At 39.9% G+C, this 22,035-nt stretch overlaps 1 protein-coding gene across 1 annotated transcript in view; it reads right to left on the reverse strand.

Annotated features, from left to right (window-relative positions):
* Positions 1-7,344: 7,344 nt before the first annotated feature.
* LOC121284863 (activin receptor type-2A) overlaps positions 7,345-22,035 on the reverse strand; it is a 181,515-nt gene continuing 166,824 nt past the window's right edge. The window contains exons 10-11 of the mRNA XM_041200695.1: positions 12,125-12,255; positions 7,345-10,642 (exon numbers count right to left, since the gene is read on the reverse strand). Coding sequence (XP_041056629.1) covers positions 10,448-10,642; positions 12,125-12,255 — 326 coding nt within the window. The 3' untranslated portion in view covers positions 7,345-10,447. The remainder of the gene's footprint in view (positions 10,643-12,124; positions 12,256-22,035) is intronic.

Here is a 22,035-nt window from a genome sequence, read left to right on the forward strand (position 1 = left end):
AAGGTGGAGACAGTCTGCTGACTGCTACATCCTGTCGTTTGTGATGACCTTGGTGGACATCCACTTACCCCTCAAAATCCCCCAGTTCCCTTACCAACGGTTCCCAGCAGTCAGCCAGTCAGTCCGGTTCCCTGCTTGCCAGTTTTTCTCCCCAGTGCCAGTATTTTGTAACTAATAAACAAAAATCTACAATGAAAATTGTATTGTTAATTTTGTGTTGATAGCTTATATGATTTTTCAGCAAAGTTGCTTGCAGCAGTTTCCAGATTAATGTTTTATCCCTGGCCACTCCAAGACAATCCTGGAAGATTGAGATCCTAGCTGGATGTCAGCACAGGGTGTAAACAATCAGGCTGCCTTGTGATGCGCTTCTTCTTAAAGCAAGACTGTTAACCCTGGTATTAAGGTCAAGGACAAATGGCTAGAGGGCATTCACTAGATAATTACTTGAGTGCATATAAAGAGCCACTTATTGACACTGGTGGTAGGATTGTAGAGTTAGGAGGTATATATTTTTATGTTTCACTTTTGTGAATAAATCTAAAACTGAGTAAAGATTGGCTTCTGCTTTCCTTCACCAACTAGCTTTCAGGAGTTTCACAACACTAAAGGTATTGCAGTTGAAGAATGGATGAGGTTAGGCACCAAAGCACAACCAACAAACTTATAACTATACTGTCAACATTTAAGGCAGGAGAGATGGAGGAAAAAATTGACAGTACTGAATATTTACACGCTTTCAATGTTTCAGTTTTGTTGGTCCTAATTGCCAATCCCAAGTTTCCTAGGTTGACATATTCTGCTTTTCTTCCTCCCGAAAGACAGCAATTCACTGTTTGATCCCAATAGCTCCTTTCCACCTTGCAACTCTTATCTATTTCCTTATCCCTTCTTCACTCAGTCAACAATGACAGGCTGAGTAACCAAAAAAAAGGACAAAATATTCAAATCTAAAACAGCACTTCTGTATTCACATGGGTGAAGCCACCATTGGCTGATTTCAGGAGTCATGGGCTACTTGAACTGAATGGGTTTCAGTTGCCACTATTGACATATGGTAGTGAGGGAGTTCAGGGAGTGTAAATGTTAGATCAATTGCTCTGATTAGCCAAGGGTAGGGGATCTTTACTCAGTGATGGCTACTTCTATTGTTTCTCAGTGAACGAGGCCTGGGCTCAGCAGCAGCTGTTGCCATCATTGCATGTTCGTGAGAGAAGGAACAAGAGGTCCAAACCAGGGCTCAAGTTGCCAAGTTAGTCAGCTCGAGCTCAACTCTACCTTTACACAAGGTGTACATTACTTCTTAAATCTCAGATTATTATAAGGATGCTTAGGGTTCACAGACCTCCCCCCCAGTTGAAAACCTACGAGTATATACAGCATAGAAACAGGTAATCCACCCCAAGTAGCCTGTGCTGTTTATACACCACACATTTCTCCTCCCATTTCAACCATCTCTTCTCAGCCTTTCAATATAGCTTTCTATAGCCTTTTATCTCATATACTCTAGTTTACTTTTGATCTAAGCTCTTTGCCTCAAAGGAGGTATGTTTTTTTGTATCATGCTCTAGATCCTATTGAGTTATTGATATTGATATTTTCTTTATTCTTTGATAGGACATGGGTGTCACTGGCAAGGCCATCATTTGTTGCCCATTCCTAATTGCCCTTGAACTGAATGGTTTGCTAGGCCATTTCAGAGGACAGCCAAGGGTCAACTGCATTGCTGTGGTTCTGGAGTCACAGGCCAGTTAAGGACAGCAGATTTCCTTCCTTAAAGGGCATTAGTGAACAAGATGGGTTTTTACAACAATCAATGATAGTTTCATGGTCACCATTTCTGAGGATAGTTTTCAATTCCAATTCTTTTTTAATTGGATTTAAATTCCACTAGATGCCATGGTGGGATTTGAACCTGTGTCCCTAGGACATTAGCCTGGGCCTCTGGATTACTGGTCCAGTGACGTTACCACCACACCACCATCTCACCCACTATTGAACTTATTAATGACTATCTTGTATTATTCATCCCTAGTTTTGGATTATCCCACAGGTGAAAACACTTACTCCACGTCTGCGCTGTCCAACCCATTCTTAAAATCCATCAGGTCTCCTGTAAATTGAGTATTGCTGAAAGAGACATGCTATCAAAATTTTCGGTCATGAACTCATCAGGACAGAAGAAAAATACCAAATATCAAAGGAACAATTAATAATACATGAGAAGTGTGTGCTGATTGGTTGGCAAATGGTTGAGGCATTGCCATAGAGAGTGCACCAGTAAATAGTTGTCCCTCATGCTTTTCTTTAATTGGAAAAGTTGCAATGTCTAAAGAAAAAAAGGTAGGAATAAACAGGGATCATTCTTAGGATGGAGGCTGTGACTAGTAGGATACCACAAAGATCAGTGCTTGGGCCCCAGCTATTCACAATCTATATCAATATAGATGGGAACCGAATGTAATATTTCCAAGTTTACTGATGACACAAAACTTGGTGGGAATGTGATTTATGAGGAGGAAGCAAAGAGGCTTCAAGGGGATTTGGGGACTTCATGTGAGGACAAGAACATGGCAGATGGAATATAAAGTAGAAAAATCTGAAGTTATCCATTTTGGTAGGAAAAACAGAAATGCAGATATTTCTTAAATGGGGAGAGATTGGGAAGTGATGTCCAATGGCTCCTGGGTGTTCTTGTTTATAAGTCACTGAAAGCTAACGTAAAGGCAAAATACTGCAGATACTGGAAATCTGAAACAAAAACAAAAAATGCTGGAAAAACTCAGCAGGTCTGACTGCATCTGTGGAGAGAAAGACAGAGTTAACTTTTCAAGTCCGTATGACTCTTCTTCAGAACTAAAGGGACTTAAAAATATGGTGAAATATATACTGTTTACCTGGGGGCGGGGGGGGGGGGGGGGGTGCCGAAAAATGGGACAAGTGAAGCTGGATAGAAGGCCAGTGATAGGTGGAGGCAAAGGAGAGATCGCAAAAGATGTCATAAACAAAAGGTCGAAGGGGTGTTGATGGTGGTGATACTGGCTAAAGGGGGTGCTAATGGTGACATTAAGAGTAGAAAGTAGGATAAGCAAGTGATAGATGGCCCTAGTGGGTGGGCGGGAGAAGAGAACAGTGTTGGAAAAAAGATCAAAATAGGCTAAAAGGTGGGGATAAAACAATGAATAAAAATGGAAATAAATTTTAAAATTAATAAAAAGTAGGTGGGGAAAAAATATATCTATAAAATTTTTTAAGAATATTTGAAAAAAGGGGTGAGAATGGAGGCAGTTCATGGTCTGAAGTTGTTGAACTCAGTGTTAAATCTGGAAGGCTGTAAAGTGCTAATCGGAAGATGAGGTGCTGTTCCTCCAGCTTGAAGATGAGCTGCACTGGAACATTGCAGCAGGCCAAGAACGGACATGTGGGCATGAGAGCAGGGTGGTGTGTTGAAATGGCAAGCGACAGCAAGGTCTGGGTCATGCTTGCGGACAGACCGAAGGTGTTCCGCAAAGCAGTCACCCAATCTGCGTTTGGTCACTCCAATGTAGAGACCGCATTGGAGCAGCGAATGCAGTAGACCAAAGTGAGGTAAGTGCACTGCTTCACTTGAATTGAGTGTTTGGGCCCTTGAACGGGGGGGAGTAAAGGGGCAGGTATTGCACCTTCTGCGGTTGCATGGGAAGGTGCCATGGGAGGGGGATGAAGTGTTGGGGTTGATGGAGGAGTTGACCAGGGTGTCCCGGAAGAAACAGTCCCTACGGAATACCAACAGCGCAAGTGAAGGGAAGATGTGTTCGGTGATAGCATCATGCTGGAGTTGGTGGAAATGGCGGAAGATGATCCTTTGAATGCGGAGGCTGGTGGGGTGAAAATTGAGCACAAGGGGACCCTATCATGGTTCTGGGAGGGAGAGGAAGGTGTGAGGGCAGGGGCGGGGGAGGTGGGTCGGACATGGTTGAGGGCCCTGTCAATCACAATGGGTGGAAAGCCTTGGTTAAGGAAGAAGGACGACATGTCAAAAGCACTGTTTTGCAAAAGTGGCATCATCAGAACAAATGCGACAGAGGCGAAGGAATTGAGAGAATGGGGTGGAGTCCTTACAGGAAGCAGGGTGTGAGGAGTTGTAGTTGAGGTAACTGTGAGAGTCGGTAGGCTTGTAATGAATATTGATGGACAGTCTAATCACCAGAAATTGAGAGAGATCATGGAAGGAAAGGGAGGTGTCAGTGATGGACCATGTGAAATTGATGGAGGGGTGGAAATTGGAAGCCAAGTTTATAAATTTTTCCACGCGAGAGTATGAAGAGGCACCAAAACAAACAGTCGTCAATGTACCGGAAAAAGAGTTCTGGGAGGGAGCCTGAGTAGGACTGTAACAAGGAATGTTCCATATACCCCATAAAGAGACAGGTATAACTGGGGCCCATGCGGTACCCATTGCCACACCTTTTATTTGGAGTAAGTGAGACAAGTTTAAGGAGAAATTGATCAGTGAGAGAACAAGTTCAGCCAGACGGAGGAGAGTGTTGGTGGATGGGGATTATTTGGGCCTCTGTTCAAGGAAGTAGTGGAGAGCCCTCAGACCATCCTGGTGGAGGATGGAGGTGTAGAGGGATTGGATGTCCAGGGTGAAGAAGCAGTTGGGGCCAGGGAACTGGAAAGTGTTGATATGATGTAAGGCATCAGAAGAATCACAGATGTAGGTGGGAAGAGACTGGATAAGGAGAGAGAACACAGAGTCAGGATAAGAAGAAGTGAGTTCCGTGGCGCAGGAACAGGCTGACATGATCGGTCTACTGGGACAGTCCTGTTTGTGGAATTTGGGTAGGAGGTAGAAGCGGGCTGTCCGAAGTTGGGAGACTATGAGGTTGGAATCTGTGGAGGGAAGATCTCCAGAGGAGATGAGGTCAGTGTCAGTCCTGGAAACAATGGCTTGATGTTCGGTGGTAGGGTGATGGTACAGGGAGAGGTAGGAGTTGGTGCTCAACCTCTGCGAGGTCAGTACGCCAGACAACAGCACCACCCTTGTTGGCAGGTTTGATGACAAAGTCAGGGTTGGACCTGAAAGAACGGAGTGCGGCAGGTTCAGAAGGAGACAGGTTAGAGTAGGTGAGAGGAACAGAGAAATTGAAATGGCCGATGTCACGCTGACAGTTAGCAATGAAAAGATCAAGGGCAGGCAAGAGGCCAGAGGGAGGGGTCCAGGTTAGGGAAAATACTGGAGGCGGGTGAAAGGATCCATTGAATGTGGGGAGGATTCCTGCCCAAAGAAATGAGCACAGAGATGAAGGCTGCAGAAGAAGAGTTCAGCATCGTGCCGAGCCCAGAATTCATTGAGGTAAGGGCATAAGGGTATGAAACTGAGTCCTTTGCTGAGCACTGAACGTTCAGCATCAGGGAGGAGAAGATCAGGGTGTATGGTGAATACATGGCCAGGACTGGGATTAGAAGACGGGAATGGGGTCAGAGGGACGGGAAGGGGTGGAGGGTCCTGGATGGGCGTTGGTATCAATGAGTTGTCGGAGCTTCCTTAGCACCTGAAGGAAAGAGACAAAGTTTCTTGTTAAGGCTTCGGATGAGATGAAGAATAAAACTAAACTGAGGCAAGGTCAGCTTTGAGATAGGGTGAACCGGTGTTGCTGGAGGGAGAGATTGAGTGTGTTCATATGGCGGTGCAAGGCACCGACTGTGGATCTCAGGATGTGGTGAGAATAGCAGTCCGATGAATGCTGTATGTCCCGGAAATACCTGTAATCCTGAGTGGATTCGAAACATGAGGGATGGAACTTCAGTTGGAATCCACATGGGTAAGTCGGAAACGGAGACAGTCACTGAGGAAGGAAACATGGGCAGTGAAAGTAAATACCTTGTCAAGCACCAGGAGGGAAATGGAAAGCAATGAAGGTAAACAGGGCAAACGAGATAAGTGATAGTCCTGTTGGAGAAAAGAGCAGTACTTCTTCAAGGTAGGCATTCCTGCAAGAGAAGTGGCAGTCAATTAAATGCTAAGATAAAGGCAAAATACTGTGGATGCTGGAAATGTGAAACAAAAATAAAACGTGCTGGAAAATCTCAGCAACTCTGACAGCATCTGGGAGGAAAAGTTAACACTTCAAGTCCATATGACTCTTCTTCAGGACTAGAGAAGTAAAGATATGGTGAAATACATACTGTTTAAGGGAGGTGGGACAGGTGAAGCTGGATAGAAGGCCAGTGGTAGGCAAAGGAGAGATTGCAAAAGATATTAGCTGAAAGCTAACATGCAGGTGTAACAAGCAACTGAAAGGCAAATGGTATGTTCACCTTTATTGCAAGGGGATTTCAGTACAGGAGTAAGGAAGTCTTGCAGCAGTTGTATAGAGCCTTGGTGAGACCACACTTGGAGTAGTGTGTGCAGTTTTGGTCTCCTTACCAAAGGAGGGATATACTGGCCATAGGAGGAGTGCAACAAAGGTTCATCAGACTAAATCGCTGGGATGGTGGGGTTGTCCTATGAGGAGGGATTAAGGAGACTGGGCCTGTAGCATTTAGAAGAATGACATGTGACCTCATTGAAGTGTGCAAAATTCTTCGAGGGCTCAACGTAGATGCAGGAAACCGTCTCAGAATAAGGGGCAAGCTATTTAGGGACAAGATGAGGAGGAATTTCTTCAGTCTGAGGGTGGTGAATCTTGGAATTCTCTACCCCAGAGGGCTGAGGAGGCTCAGTCATTATGATCAAGGCAGAGGTCGTAGAGTTCTAGATACCAATGACATCAAGGGATACAGGGATAGTGCTGGAAGATGGTGTTCAGGTAGATCAGCTCAGGGGCCAAATGGCCTACTCCAGCTCCTATATTCTGTTTGCAGAGGACAGGGCCATGTGTAGGAATATATGGAGCTTCTGGCAAGCACAAGTGAGCCATGTTACAAGCTCAACTGATAATCTTAAATTGGTTGTTAGTGTACTTTTTCGCACACTCAGGACTTTTCAGTAAATACTGCCCAATCGTGGAATCACCGAGGAACAAAGCAGTTGAGCCAACATTGAATTGCTGACATTGAGGTGTCACCATTCTTAGCAGCAATTTCATGCAAGTCTGACAGTGTCAAACAAGGTAGCTAATGTTTTTTTTCCTGCATCTTTCTATGTAAAGACCTGCAGCATTACTATTTACATTTATGGAAGTAGAGGGCACCATGGATGTGAAGATAAATGCAACCTCAGGATACTTACCTTTTCTCAACAACAAATATATATATATATAATGTATATATCTCACACATTGTATGCAATAAAGGAAAAAGTTTCAAATAAAATACCGGCAAATGTACTCCAATTCATATATAGAATGTATGTCATACAGCAGTCACTATACAGTTTATTCTTAGGGGAACAGCAAATGTTTCTGTACAATATTTAACAATCTCTTCCATCTCTCCATCCAGGTCTTACCCGGCTTTCTGTTTGGAAGATATTTGCAAAAAAAATCCCAAGTACATATGCAGTATTACAGTAATTTGTGCCCACAGATGCACAGAACATTGATACAGACTTAAGCAAACATAATTGTTTAGAGGTATGTGTATCACAAACTGCTTTAAGAACTCTCTGTTGGCAAGTTCTGAGGTAAGCAACACTTAATATAGAATGCCATTTGTATCATTCTGTCCACAAAATATTTGAGTTGTCTGAGGATCTTTAAACTTAATAGAAATAGTTAATATATTGCATAATTAATAATTTTACCCTATCTCAAGGCTATTATTTCTCCCTGTGAAGTGTAGGCTGCAAGGTAGAGCTGACGTCGAAAGTGTTAACAAAATCATTGCTTCGTAAAGTGATTAAAAAATCTTTCTACGGATGAATGATACAAACCACATTCTATAGCACAAGTACCCAGTAGAGAAGATTCTTCCTGGTTGTGTTTTGAGACAGACACCAGCTGACAATCTAATCCAAACTTGTACAAGTGGACATAATATATACACCGTTGCATTTGCCCTTTATTTCCCTCTCTGCTTGGAGTATGGGGACAGATTTTTTTTATTTTTTGACATCAGAATTTTCTTGTTCTGAGCCTCTGCATAACATTTTGTGTTCGTCAGTATATCAAACAATTTTAAAAGTAAGCACTTCATATATGCATAAAATATTAATTCACAGTGAGTTCCTGATTTGCAAACATTTTTTTTAAAGCTGCAATATATTCTAGGAAACAAAAATCAATATAACATGATAAGGGGAAGAGGAAGGTTGCACAAATAATATTGTGCAGTTACTTGATAGAAATAACATAGTCCAACTAATTTCTCATTAATATTTTGTTGACAAAACTGGTTATGTTGAAAACCTGTGAACAACAAAATTATTAAAATGTTGATTTTCTAAGTTTGCATAGCCTTAGCATATGACCTGTAATCTGAGATACCTGAAGTTCATTATTGTTATACAGTATTAACTGCTCATGGTCCACCAATTGAAGCAAACTTACAGGAGAAGACACTGGTGCTAAAAATTCAGGAACTGTTAAGGATAAAGAATCTCCCAAATATTAAAAAGGTTAGGAATGTTTAGCCTAAAATACAAATTTGTGCTTGACAATAGATTTTAACGTGGCTTGGGGATTGTAAGAAATCATTATAGAGACTTTAAGTTGCTTTAGTGATATACTGCAGCTTTAACTAATACTTTGTCAGCTTTTTACAATAGGTTATTGCTGAAATCTAAGTCAACTGTAACTGTGCAAATACTTTATAATGTTGTTAGATCAGTCACAATCAGCTTCAATTTGATCAGTAAACCTATTGCAAAGTATAAAACTGCAGAAATGCAGTAAACACTTTAGTGTCATCTAAAATATTTGGCACCTAATCACTATTCACACAGTCAGTGTAGGTTTACAGCCTTTGTGATATCCCACATTGTGCAGTTTTGTACTGAAGCATTTAGCTATACTGCAACAATGCAATGCATGGTTAACACTTGCTTAAAGACAACCAATTCCTGGCCCTGAAAAGTAAATTAAGCAGCAGTTGCAGTGGTTAGTTTTGACTTGCGTCTGTTTTGCTATAATGTATAAAACTATAGTAATTTTTTAGGAACAGAAGTCAGTACCAGTGACTTGTATGTGTATCTATTGCATATATTAATTTCTTTAAAAAAAAGTTCCTCGTTGCCCTGCAAGTTCTTTATAAACTTACTGAAATGGCACCAAAATTAGTGTAGGACTGTCACCACAACTCAAAACAGAGAGGGTTTGGGGTAACAAATTCCTGAGGTTATGTTGGTACAGTGACACAGTAGACTAATGACTGCACTTTTAACAGGTATGCAAAATTACTTTACATGTGTAATGAAAGGAAAACAAAGGATATATTACTTTACAAAATAAAAGCATTCAAATTTTAAAAACACCTCCAGTGTTAATTATATCTTGCAAGTTTAAAAACAGAAAAGCATGCTTACATCTCTGAATTCTCTATAGACACAGCAAATCTAAAATAAGGAAGTGCTTCTGAAAGCCAATTTTGGGGCAAAAGATATTTTCAAAGCTTCACGTAGCAAAGGAGCTATTAAAAGCAGACAACTACATGGTTAAAAATTATTACATGGAGCTTGCACAAGAAAGCAAGGCAGAAATACTTTTTGAATGGCCTTCTCCCATTGGCATAGAAAGGTATAGTTTACACTTTTTTTAAAATGCAGTGATTTAATACATAAAATTACATTAAGGTCAACTGTCAATTCAAATCTGTTAGTGTTATCAAACTTAAAAGTACTAATATAGTTTATCAAATATGGAAACTGAGGTATACCTTGTTGAGGGAGGTTTATGGTTATAATGTAATGCTTGAAGCTTCTTTGCTATGTCCCAAAAAACCTTGATTTGTTTATACATATAACAGCAGCACACTGAACATTCACAAGCTATGTCATATTGGCATTACAATAGTTCTTTTGTGAACGCAAATAGCAAATGCAATAAAAATGAATTGCCCTTCTTTCTGAAATGAAAGGTACTGTTATTAAAAATTAACAGTAGTTCATCTGAGGAACTGAGACATCCTCACAAGAAACCAGTTATCTGGTGCACTCCAATTTTTAGCCACGCTCATGTTGTCAAATTTGCGAGCCACGCTCTTGTATGACATGTTCTTAAAGACTCATCTGTTACCCACTTAGCTTCATTTACTGGAAGAAAACCGTTATCTTCCAGTATCTTGGATGAAGTTTACTGAAGTGTTGAATGATCCATGCTACAAACACATTGTCTTCTATACCAGCTGACTGACTGACTGTGGTACCCGTTGCTTCCATTGCCCACTTGCCATTCCATTGGCTACCAGTTCTGTTAAGTGTGTAAGGACAAGATACTGAATTGTTTGTTGTAACCAGTCAAATAAATTCAGCAAATAGCAGCTCTGTTGTAGAGTCCCTTGGTCTGGTTTATGACCATTGTAGCCATCATAGGCTAGATTCTTTGGGAGGAAAGTCAACATTTGTAACCATGGTGACTACTGTCACAATGTTGTCTGTAGTAATCGTGCTCATTAGTCTTTGCATCTGAGTGATGCGTTCTGCAACACAACCAGCAGATAGTCTTGCCTCTGCATCATGATCCCAACATTCTTCTATAGTCTCACATAACACAGCTATTCCCTAGGGAGAATGAAAAAAAAAGAAAAATTCTGTTAAGAAAAATAAAGAAAAACTAGAAATCAAATAAAAACAAGTGGAGCTGGAAATGCAGATAAAATATCTGTTAGCCTGAAGAGAAAATCCAGATTAATGCAATCAAAGGTGCCAATAGGTTGCTAGAATATATACCAGAAAGATGCAATATCAATCTGTTAGATTTATGCTATTATTTCATAACACATTGATCAGTTGGGGTAGCTAAGGTTACTATGCTACAAAGCACAAATAGAAGCATGAGGGGTGCGGAAAAGATAATAAAATCAATCCCAAGTGGAATGGGGGATGAACTGTAAGAAAATATTGAAGTCTAAAGATTGAGTTAAGGGGTTATTAAGAAGCAAAATATTAAATGGTGTTGGCTTATCTTCAATAGCATTGCTTACTGATCACTAAAGCTAACACCTTCACTGGTTCTGCACATTCAGCTCCTTCAACTTCAATTGCAGCTTCATACATTAAAGTTCAGCAGTGCTGGTTGAGAGACTTAAAGGGCAAAGCTACCTAAAATTTGCAGCTAGACGAAAGAAAGCTGTGTACAACTAGTAACCAGGCTGAGATGGAGTGGTACTCAAATGGTTGGAACAGGGTCAAATCAAGATCATGACTAGGATGCAAGTTGGGCTTAGTTGGGAAACTGAGTGGGGCACAACCTGAAGTATAAATGGTCCAATATTTTTTTTAAATGAATAGTTTCAGCCAGAAATAGAGATTAATCCTGACCAAAATATTTAAAATCTGGTGCGGGACTGGACCTAGAAGGATCACAGTAGTTTCAGCCAGGAGCAGGGCTCTGTAGTTGGACTGGCAGGAAGTAAAGCAGATCCAGGAGTATTTTAAATGTTGGGGCAGTCCCTGGTGGAGCACGGCATGCAAGAAAGTCTTCAAATGCCCAATATTTGAAAAGTAGAATGTTTTAAATATGCCAAATATTGCTTGTCTTGTATCACAGATTCTGGTTGAAAAGAAATGGCAGGCAGACTTGCATGACTCACTGACAGTGCCATCTATTGACCAGTGGACCATAACTGTAGTGTGATATTTAAAAATGCTGATACAGAATTCTTTTATTAAGTACTGACATGAAAAGCATGACTCAAAAATTGTGATATCATAAGTAAATTTAATTTCAAGACCACCTCTCTATATATACAGATAAAGATCAGTCACATTATTCCATGTAACATAGAATATATTATTTTATTGTAAAATAAAAGTAAACAAAACCTCAAGTAGATGAAAGATTTAATTGTTTGGTAAGGGAACTATGAAGGATGGTCAGTGATTAATTAGCTTTCAACTTCCAGGTCAGAAAACAGAATAAAATATTCATTCTTTTTTCTCAGTTTTTATAAAAAGAGAAAAGTGTGAGGGGGTGGGATGAGCATACCAAATAACAAAACTGATCTTGTAAGGTTCAAATGGTTTACAAACAAATATACTTACAGGATGCTTTTGCCAGTGTTCTCTAAAAATCGGTCTCAATTTCTTATGCACAACCACCTCTTGCATATCTTCAAGGGATGGATGCTGTCCAACCTCCTCTTCAAATGGTAACATGTATTCATCCACTGGACCTGAGTGTCAAACAGATGTAACATCCCATTAACTGTTAATTTCTAAATGCTGGCAAAAGGATGGCAGAAATTGTCCTTGAAATTTGCATTGTTTGAGAATTATAAATATTGTAATATTGTTAATGTAGTAATTTCTAACAAAAGCTTTGGAATCATTTAACAATTAACTGACAGAGCTACTTCACAAGATTTTTTTTTAAGGAAAACAAACTTTATTGTACAAATAAAGAGAAATTAAACAAAGTAAGCACTATTAACACCAAAGCTTATAAACTCAGTTTGACTTTTTACTTTCCTGCCCCCCTCAAGGGTTCCCTAATCTTACAAAATCTTGAAGCTAGTGAGAGGTATTCATTTTCCTGGTACCAATCCAAAAGGTATGCCACCGACCTCTAGAATTTACTTTACTTCTCTTTAGTATTCCAACTATTTTTCCAAGGTAATATTCTAAGGGAGTCTTTGCGTTAGCTCTCTTTGCTGGCCTCACAACTGTGGATGCCTTGGCTCCTTATTCGGGTTGCTGACAAATATCCACTTCACACTGCTTCCGAAGGTGTTGACTGCTTACTGCCACAGGGCTCTGTGAGAACCACTGTCGATCTCTTCTACAAACCGCAAGCTACAGCAAATTTTCCGGCTGCTTTTCCCTCATGAAATCCAAGATGAGATAGAGTCCTACCCACATACTACATGGTGAACAATAATGTTAGTATTTTCTCTGCTTTAAATGGAGGCCTAATTGACCATCACCACTTGCTGGATCTCTCAATCCATTGAGATGCAGTCTTCACCAAAGCAAAGTTACAACTCTCCATGCCTGTTCCCAAACTGATTCTCTCAGCAAACACATGGAACAAGGGAGCCTTCTGCCCAAGGCTCCACCCTGAATCACTATCTTGATGACAACATGACATGCTTTGGGATGATTCAACCATGAATGCAAACAAATTATTTTACCTTCAACATAACTTTTAATTCAGTAACCCAGATGAATAATTTCTACCTCTAATTGAGTTTTACAACCCTCTTTCCCAGAATTGCTAACTCTGACCTCTGAAATCAATATGGCCCCAACCTTTTAAGTGTAATGAACTCCAAGCTTGTTTCAATTGCATTTACTTCAGGGTTGTTTACCAGTTTCTCAATCACATGCCCCTATTTTCTACAGTTAAACCTTTAATTCCTAAAACTAAAAGTTATATTCTAAAACATATAAACTATGAACTAGATATTCTCAATACAATTTATTTTGAATGCTACGATAGTAAGATGTTAATATCTCTTTGGAAGAGCCAATTAGGAAGGGCCAAATGGCTTTCCTGACCATAACTACAATGTGAAAGTTTCTTTTAGCAAATCAAATACTATTTATTCAGAATTGCATTATAAAAAAATGAAATTGTTTAGCAATGGTATCAAGGCTTGTGTTAAATTTTGCAAGCTGGAGGCCCAAAAGTTAAGGTTGATGACATCATATTTAAATATGTTTAAGAAAAAATCAGATTAAGAAACTGTATTTAGTATGCAGAAACATGACTCTCAACAAAAAAAAAGCTGCATCAAATGCCCTTTGTTCTTGGTTTCAGGGTGATGGATTTTCTTTCTCATGCTACCCTATGCTACCCCAACTTCTTTCCTTCTCACCCTTGAATCATTGGCTTGATGGGAAACTGAACCACAGATTTTGGTCAGGAAATATTGTACTGTAAATGCAGTATAAAGTGTTGTTCCTTTTAAAATATGGCATTCTTACATCTGTTCTGATAAGGGCAAGATGAAAAGCTTCAACTGCGTGTCTCTTTTTTCCAGCAATATGCAAGTTATCTGTTACTTTGAATAGGAATGTGCAAAAAAATCCTGTCCTATTTTAAAGTTGTTTAATCCACGCTACTTTGAAGTTGGAAAATATTGAAACACAATAATCTGGGGCAAAATTAACTAGCAATTGGATAAATATAGCATTATGAAAGCTAACATAGGTTTGTTAAATGCAAATTGTGTTTAACTAGCTTGACTGAGTTCTTTGATGAAGTAATGGAGAGAGTTGTTGATGTTTCATATATGGACTTTAAAATCATTTGATGAAGCACCATATAATAGACTTGGTAGCAAAACTGAAATGAAGGATTAAAGGAGCAATGGCTGCATGGATATGTAATAGGCTAAGGAACAGAACATCAAGAGTAACAGTGAGTGGCTGGTTATGTTTCAAACTGGACAGAAGTGGGGAGTGGTGTACCTCAGGGGTCAGTGTTAGCACCACTGTTACTTCTGATATATATTAATGGTCATATATGTGCCTAGGTGTATAATGCATAATTTTAAAGTTTGCAGATGACGTGATACTCAAATATAGTAAACAAAGAGTTCAGTAACAGTCTTGAGGACAGGCAGATTGGTGAATTGACTAGTCATATGGCAGACAAAATTTAATGCAGAGAAGTGAAAAGTTGTTCACTTTGGTAGGAAGTATGAGTAGAGGCAATATGAGAAATGGTACAATTTTAAAGGGTGTAAGAAGAGAGATCTGGGGTGCATAAGTATTTGAAGATAGCAGTACAAATTGAGAAAGTTGTTAAAAAGGTACAGGATCCTGGGTTTTATAAATAGCTGCAATGCCATCAGCTTCCAAGACCCTAGGCTCCAGAACTCCATGCCCCACCCCCACCCCAATTTCTCTTCCCTCCTTAAAACCCATCTCTTTCACCAAGCTATCCTACTATCTCCATATGTGGCTTGGTGTCAAATTTTGTTTGATAACGCTCCTGTGAAGCGCTTTGGGTCATAATTTATGTTTAAAATGTTAAAGATGCTATAGAATCATAAGTTGTGATGGATGGGGTTCCAATCAAGCCCTGGATGGTGTCAAGCTTCTTGAGTGTCATTGACAGCTGCACTCATCCAAACCTGTGGATGGTATTCTAACACACTCATGAATGTGCCTCATGGATTATGGAAAGACTTTGGGGAGTGAATAATCTAGTAGTTGCATGGTCATCATTATAGATACTGGCTTTCTATTCCAGATTTATTTAATTAAATTGAATTTAAAATCCTCAGTGTTGTGGTGGGATTTGAACTCATCTCTTTAGATCATTAACTCAGGCCACTTGATTACTAGTCCAGTAACATAAGCATGATGCTACAATTCTCTAATGGGGTAAGTGGGGGTTGTCATGTGGAAACAAGTTATAAAGGATAATTACAGATGAAGGGAGCCAGTTGATTCATTATTGCAAAGAGACCTTATTATTTCATTGTAGCATCCAAATGTTTTTTAAAAAAAATATTCTAATGCTTGCACGCTGCCTGAAAGTTTATTCTATGAACATTCAAATTAGAAGCAGGAATAGACCATTCGGCCCCTCAAGCCTGCTCCACCATTCAATATCATGGCTGATCTGATTTTAACCTTATATTCCTGCCTACCACTGATAACATTTCACCTCCTTACTTACCAAGAATCTATTTACCTATGCCTTAAATATATTCAAGGACTCTACCCCAACCATCTTTTGAGGAAGAGAATTCCAAAGTCTCATAAGCCTCAGAGAAAAAAATATTCCTCATCTCTGACCTAAATGAGCGACCCCTTATCTTGAAAACAGTGACCCCGAGTTCTAGATTTTCCCACAAGAGGAAATATCCTTTCCACATTCACCCTGTCAAGACCCTTCAGGATCTTATGTTTCAATCAAGTCGCCTCTTACTCTTCCAAACGCCGGCAGATACAAGCCTAGCCTGTCCTCATAAGATAACCTGCCCATTCCAGGAGATAATCGAGTAAGCCTTCTCTGAACTGCTTCTAATGTACTCACATCTTTCCTTAAATAGGAAGACCAATAGTGTACACAGTACTCTAGATGTGGTGCACCAATGTCTTATATAACAGGGGCATAGCCTCCCTATTCTTGTATTCAATTCCCCTTGCAATAAACAATAACATTCTATTAGCTTTGCTGATTACTTGCAATAGCTGCATACTACCCTTTTGCAATTCATGCACTAGGACACCCAGATCCCTCAATCTCAGAGCTCTGCAATCACTCACCATTTAGATAATATGCCTCTTTTTTATTCGTCCTGCCAAAATGGACAACTCGCATCTTCCTACATTATACTCCCTTTACCAGCTCTTTGCCCAATCACCTAATCTATATCCTCTTATTTATCCTCTTCACAACTTATTTCCTCCCTACCTTTGTGTCATTCGTAAATTTAGCACCCATGCCATTGGGTCCCTTTGTAAAGAATTGAGGCCCCAGCACTGATCCCTGTGGCACAATACTTGTCACAGCCAACCAGAAAATGTGCCATTTATGCCTACTCTCTGTTTCCTGTTAACTAGCCAATCTTCTATCCATGCCGAAATGTTACCCCTACACCATGAGCTTTTATTTTCCGCCAAAACCTTTGATGAGGTATCAAATACCTTCTGAAAATCTAGGTATAGCACATCCACCAGTTCCCCTTGATCCACAGCATGTTAATTTTTCAAAGAACTCCAATAAATTGGTTAAACATTTTAGGAAATACAGATAGTTGAAGTAAGTTATATTTGTACTTGTGGGTGTTAGGAATGAGTGTTAGCTTTAAAGCTTAAGTTTGATTTATATTTCCGTATGGGTGTATTAAGGTCATGGTGAGTTTTAGTTTCACTTTAAAAGGTGAAACCTGGGATTTAGTTTCATTTTTGAGGGAGACAGCAGGTCTAAAGCTGTTTGTATACCTGCATTTCTACAACTCTGGTGGGAGAAGTTAAAGCAAACACAAGAGTAGGAAAATTGTGTTGTTATCTAACAACAGGGGTCCAGGAAGGCAGGAACCACCCACCCACACAGAGATAGAAAAACTGAAGAAAAAGCAGTTTGATTTCAGTTGGAAGCAGTTGCCAGCAGAAGCAGGTTTCCCCAAAGAAACCAAAAAAAAAGGCCCCAAATCCAGGGAAGAAACAGAAGGCAGTCCCAAGAAAACCATCTAGTCAAAGGAAAGACAGGAACCTGGAAAAGGTCCTGTTAGGTGAAGGTAAGAGTGAGGAGCAGAGGAAGTTTCCAAGCTTCAAGCATAAAGAGACGAAAGCTGCAGGAAGCAGATTCAAAGCGGTATAGGCTTGTGAAAAGTCAGAAGGTCCAAAGAGACGGCTGAAGGTCTGTAACTCTTTACTATGGGCATGTGAAGCAGTGGTGTACCGTTGGCACAGCTGAGCATTTAAGAGAGAGTGCATGAATGGAAGTTTGAATGAATTTGGTAATCCAGGGGAGGGGAATATCGGAAGGAGAGTTCAAAAGCCTGGAGGTGGACCCTTGTGGAAGGCGTCTGAGAGAAAGTGTCAGTTTGGGAGAAGTTTCCAAAGCAACTTCTTGGAGAGTGGAGATTAGAAACCTCGGTGTGTGAAAGACAGAATTCAATGAGACTGGTTGGTTGACAGTGAAACAAGCGTTTCGGGGAGTTGATGAGAAATTCATAGCATCTATCACTTGGTTTCAGAATGTGGTGGATCTGACCAATTGGTTTACATGGGCCATGCACTTATTGTGAACATTAAAGTATAAGATAGTTTTTGCAACTTGTGTTATCCTTAAAAATCTGTATATATCTGTAAAGGTATAGTTGTGGGTGAAAGGAGTATTGTAATATAGTTCATCCTTTCTTGTTAAATAAGTGTTTTATTCTTTTGTCAAAAGTTCATCAGCTGACTCATGTGACTCTGTTCAGTCGTTACTCTCCACATATTTAATAAAAAATAAAAGTTAGGATCTATCAAGCTGGGTTCCACCCTGAGATCAGGCCTGCCCAGTGGTAACATCAGCTAGGATCATAAACATGATTTCCCTTTCACAAAGCTGTGTTGAATCTGCTTGATTACCTTGATTTCATCGAAATGCTCTGTTATAACGTCTTTTATAATAGCTTTGAACATCTTCTCTATAACAGATGTTAAGCTAAGTGGCCTATAGTTTCCTGCTTTCTGTCTCCCTCTTTTTTTTTTGAATAAAGGAGTTACATTACCTATTTTTCAATCTAATGGAGCCTTCCCTGAATCTATAAGTTGGGAAAATTAAAACCAAAGCATCAACTATCTCACTAACGACTTCTTTTAAGAACCTAGGATGAAATCCATCAGGACCCAGGGGCTTGTCAACCTGCAGTTCTAACAATGTGCTAAGACCATTTCCCTGGTGATTGTAATTTTCTCGAGTCCCTTCCTCCTTTCCAATTCCAGCTATTTCTGGGATGTTACTTGCATCCTCTCGAGGGAAGATCATAGCAAATACCTATTCATCTGCCATCTCCTTATTTTCCTTATTAATTCCCGAGGTTTACTTTCTATAGGACAAAAGCTCACTTCGTTAACTCTTAAATATCTAAAGAAGCTCTTACTGTCTGTCTTTGTACTTCTAGATAGCTTTCTCTCGTACTCTAATTTTCCCCTCCTTATTAATCTTTTAATCATTTGCGTTTTTTTAATATACTGTCTAGTCTTCTGGCCTGCCACCAGTCTTTGCACAATTATATGCTTTTTCTTTAAGTTTGATACTACCTTTAACTTCTTTAACACATTTGGTGGATCCTCCCCTTGGAATTTTTCTTTCTTGTTGGAATGTATCTGTGTGTTCTGACATATCTCCTTAAATGTCTGCCACTGCATCTCTATGGACTTATCGCTTAAACTAAATTGTCAGTTCACATTCACAAGCTCTGCTTTCATGCCCTCGCAATTGCCCTTATTTAAGTTTAAAATACTACTGTTAAACCCAGTCTTCTCTCCCTCTCTCCGAATGTAAAATTCAATCATATCACCATCACTCCTCCCTAGGGGCGCCTTGATTATGAGGTCATTAATTAATCCTTTTGTTAGGAACTAGGGATAGTTTAGTAAGTTATTTTTGTATTTGTGGATGTTAGGAATGAGTTTTAGCTTTAAATTCAATTTGTGTTTCAGTATGTGTGCGCTAAGAAAGGGGATAACTTGAGTTTTGGTTTCACTTTAAAAGATGCCTGCATTCTAATGAGGTTTTATGACTCTTGAAGGGAAGTTAAAACAAACACAAGGTAGAAAAAAACTGTGCTGTTGTCTAGCAATAGGGGTCCAAAGAGAGGGACCCACAGAGACAGAGAAAACAGAAAAGTAGTTTTAGTTTAGTTGAAAGGAGTTGCCAGGAGAAGCAGCATAGGAGAGGGACAGATAGCAAGTCCCAAACTGAAGAAGACGCCAAAATTAGGGAGTGGAACAGCAGAAAGGTCACCAAGAAGCTTCCTGTCAAAGGGAAAGAACAGGGATCTGGAAAAGGTCCTGTTAAGTGAAGTTAAGAGTGGTGAGCAAAGGAAGATTCCAAGCTTAAAGGGAGAAAGCTGCTGGACACAGATTTAAAACAAATTAGGTTTGCTTTCAAGGATACAGCCAAAGGTTGGTGACTCCTTACTATGGGCATGTAAAGCAGTGGCATTCTGTTAGCATGGCTGAGTGTCTGAGAGAGTGTGCATGGAAGACAAAGCCTGAATGCATGTGGCGGTCCAAAGGACAGGAACATTGGAAGGCGAATTCGAAACCCTAGAGGTGGACCCTTGTGGAAGGTGTCCGAGAGAAAGTGTCGTTTGGGAGAAGATTCCAAAGCGTGTTCTTCAAGGCTGGAGATTGGAAACTCTCATATGAAAGACGGAGTTCAGTGGCTCATGGTGTAACAAACGTCTGGGGTGGTATCTGTCAATTGGTTTCAGAGTGTGGTGTGCCTGACAACAGGTCGTCTATTAGTTTACATGGACTGTGTACTCACTGTGAACATTAGAGTGTAAGATGGCTTTTGTAACTTGTGTTATCCTTACAAAGCTGTATATATCTGTAAAGGTATAGTTGTGGGTGAAAGGAGTATTGTAATATACTTCATCTTTTCTTGTTTAATATGTTTTATTCTTTTGTTAAAAGTTCATCAGCGGACTCCTATGACTCTGTTCAGTAGCCGCCTTCCACGTTTCTAAACAAAAAATAAAAGTTTGGATCTATCAATCTGGGTTCCACCCTGGGATCCGACTTGCCCAGAGGTAACATCAGCTGGGATCATAAAATCATCGCATTGCACAATTCCAGATCCAGTGTAGTCTGCTCCTTGGTTGGCTCCAGAACTTGCTGATCTAAGAAATTATCCCAAAAACATTCAATGAATTTGTCATATGCTACGTTTGCTTATCTGGCTGTTCCAGTCTGTGTGCAGATTAAAATCCCCATGATAATTGCTGTACCTTTCTGATTAGCTGGCACTATTTCCTCTTTGATACCCTGTCCTACCATGTGATTCCCGTTAGGAGGCCTGTACACCACTCCCACAAGCGACTTCTTGCCTTTATCATTCCTCATCTCTACCCAAACCACTTCTATATCCTGGTTTCCTGCACTTAGGCCAACCCTCTCTATTGTGTTAATGTCATCTTTAATCAACAGAGCCACCCCTCCACCTTTTTCTAACTTTCTATCCTTCCTATAATTCACATACCCTTCAAAGTTCAGGTCCCAATCTATCCCATCCTGTAGCCACGTCTCTGTAATGGATATTAGATTGTACTTATTTATCTCTATCTGCACTATTAGTTTATCTGTTTTATTTCGAATGCTGCGTGTACACTGATCACTCCTGTGGTGAAGTATTTCCTGATGCTTATTTGAAACAATCCTTCTCTAGTTTCAACCCATGTCACCTTATTCTACTCACATTGTTTAGGTGATATTTAAGGTTAACTTTCTCTACAATCTAATGAATCATCGCCCAGTCACCTACATTCCAGACTGGAAAGGCCAAATTACTTCAGCCTTTTCTCATAACACAGAAGCGACATTGGGTATCAGTTTCATGGTTCTTCTCTATATTGTCAACAGTGTTCAGGTGTCTCTATAGTTTCTTAATGACGTGTATTAAAGATACAGGTGGGTAGAGCACCAGTGTTAGGGGCTAGAGCTTTGCTAATTTGCATTCTATCTTAGATATGTAGCTCCTATCTGTTGAAGGTATTATCTAATAACTCAATACACACTTGTTCACCTTTCTTTGGATTAACGATTCAAAACAAGTCTCACTTCACTAATACTAATTTGGCTCAACTTTGGAAAGCTCAAGAAAATGTAAATCTTGTCAATATCACAAAGAGATGACAATATCCTTGGTATTGGGCATAGATAGGTAAAGAGAAAAGGAAAATAACACAGCTGAAATCAAGTTAATACCTACAATCTCCAAATTCAAAATGATGCCAATGAGGGCAACTGTAGCACCACCGCTACTCCCCATCACCCCCCACCCCCATCCTCTAATGCTCTGGCCAAGAGTTAAATCAAGCTAATTAATTTGCATTGGTCTATCCTTCACCTTTCTCACATTATCCATTCTCCCACGGTCCCACTTACAGAGACTACTGTTACAGAGGCAAAATCTTTCACTTAAGTGAGCATTCTTATTGCATGACCCTGGATATCTCTTACCATTTAAAAATTTCTAGCAGTGGGATTAGTGTCATTTGGATAGACATCTTCCCCCGTTTCTCTCCATCAATCTCCTTTCCTGGACATGTTAATTGCAGGACCCCAGTTCTACCCTAATGCATGGCACAAGGCTAAGAATAAGGAAGGTAGGGATGCTTTCTGGAAGGTAGTGAATGGTATTTCATGACTTTGGCAAAGTATACATGATTTAAAACCTGAAATTTTTTGAGAACTTTTGATCTTTACTCGTGTAAAATGACCTGGGTTATGGGTTCTTAGACCAGGGCCAGGGAGAGAAATTATGGGGCCTG

The sequence above is a fragment of the Carcharodon carcharias genome, chromosome 12 (genome assembly GCF_017639515.1).
Source record: "Carcharodon carcharias isolate sCarCar2 chromosome 12, sCarCar2.pri, whole genome shotgun sequence".
NCBI classification, from domain to species: Eukaryota; Metazoa; Chordata; class Chondrichthyes; order Lamniformes; family Lamnidae; genus Carcharodon; species Carcharodon carcharias.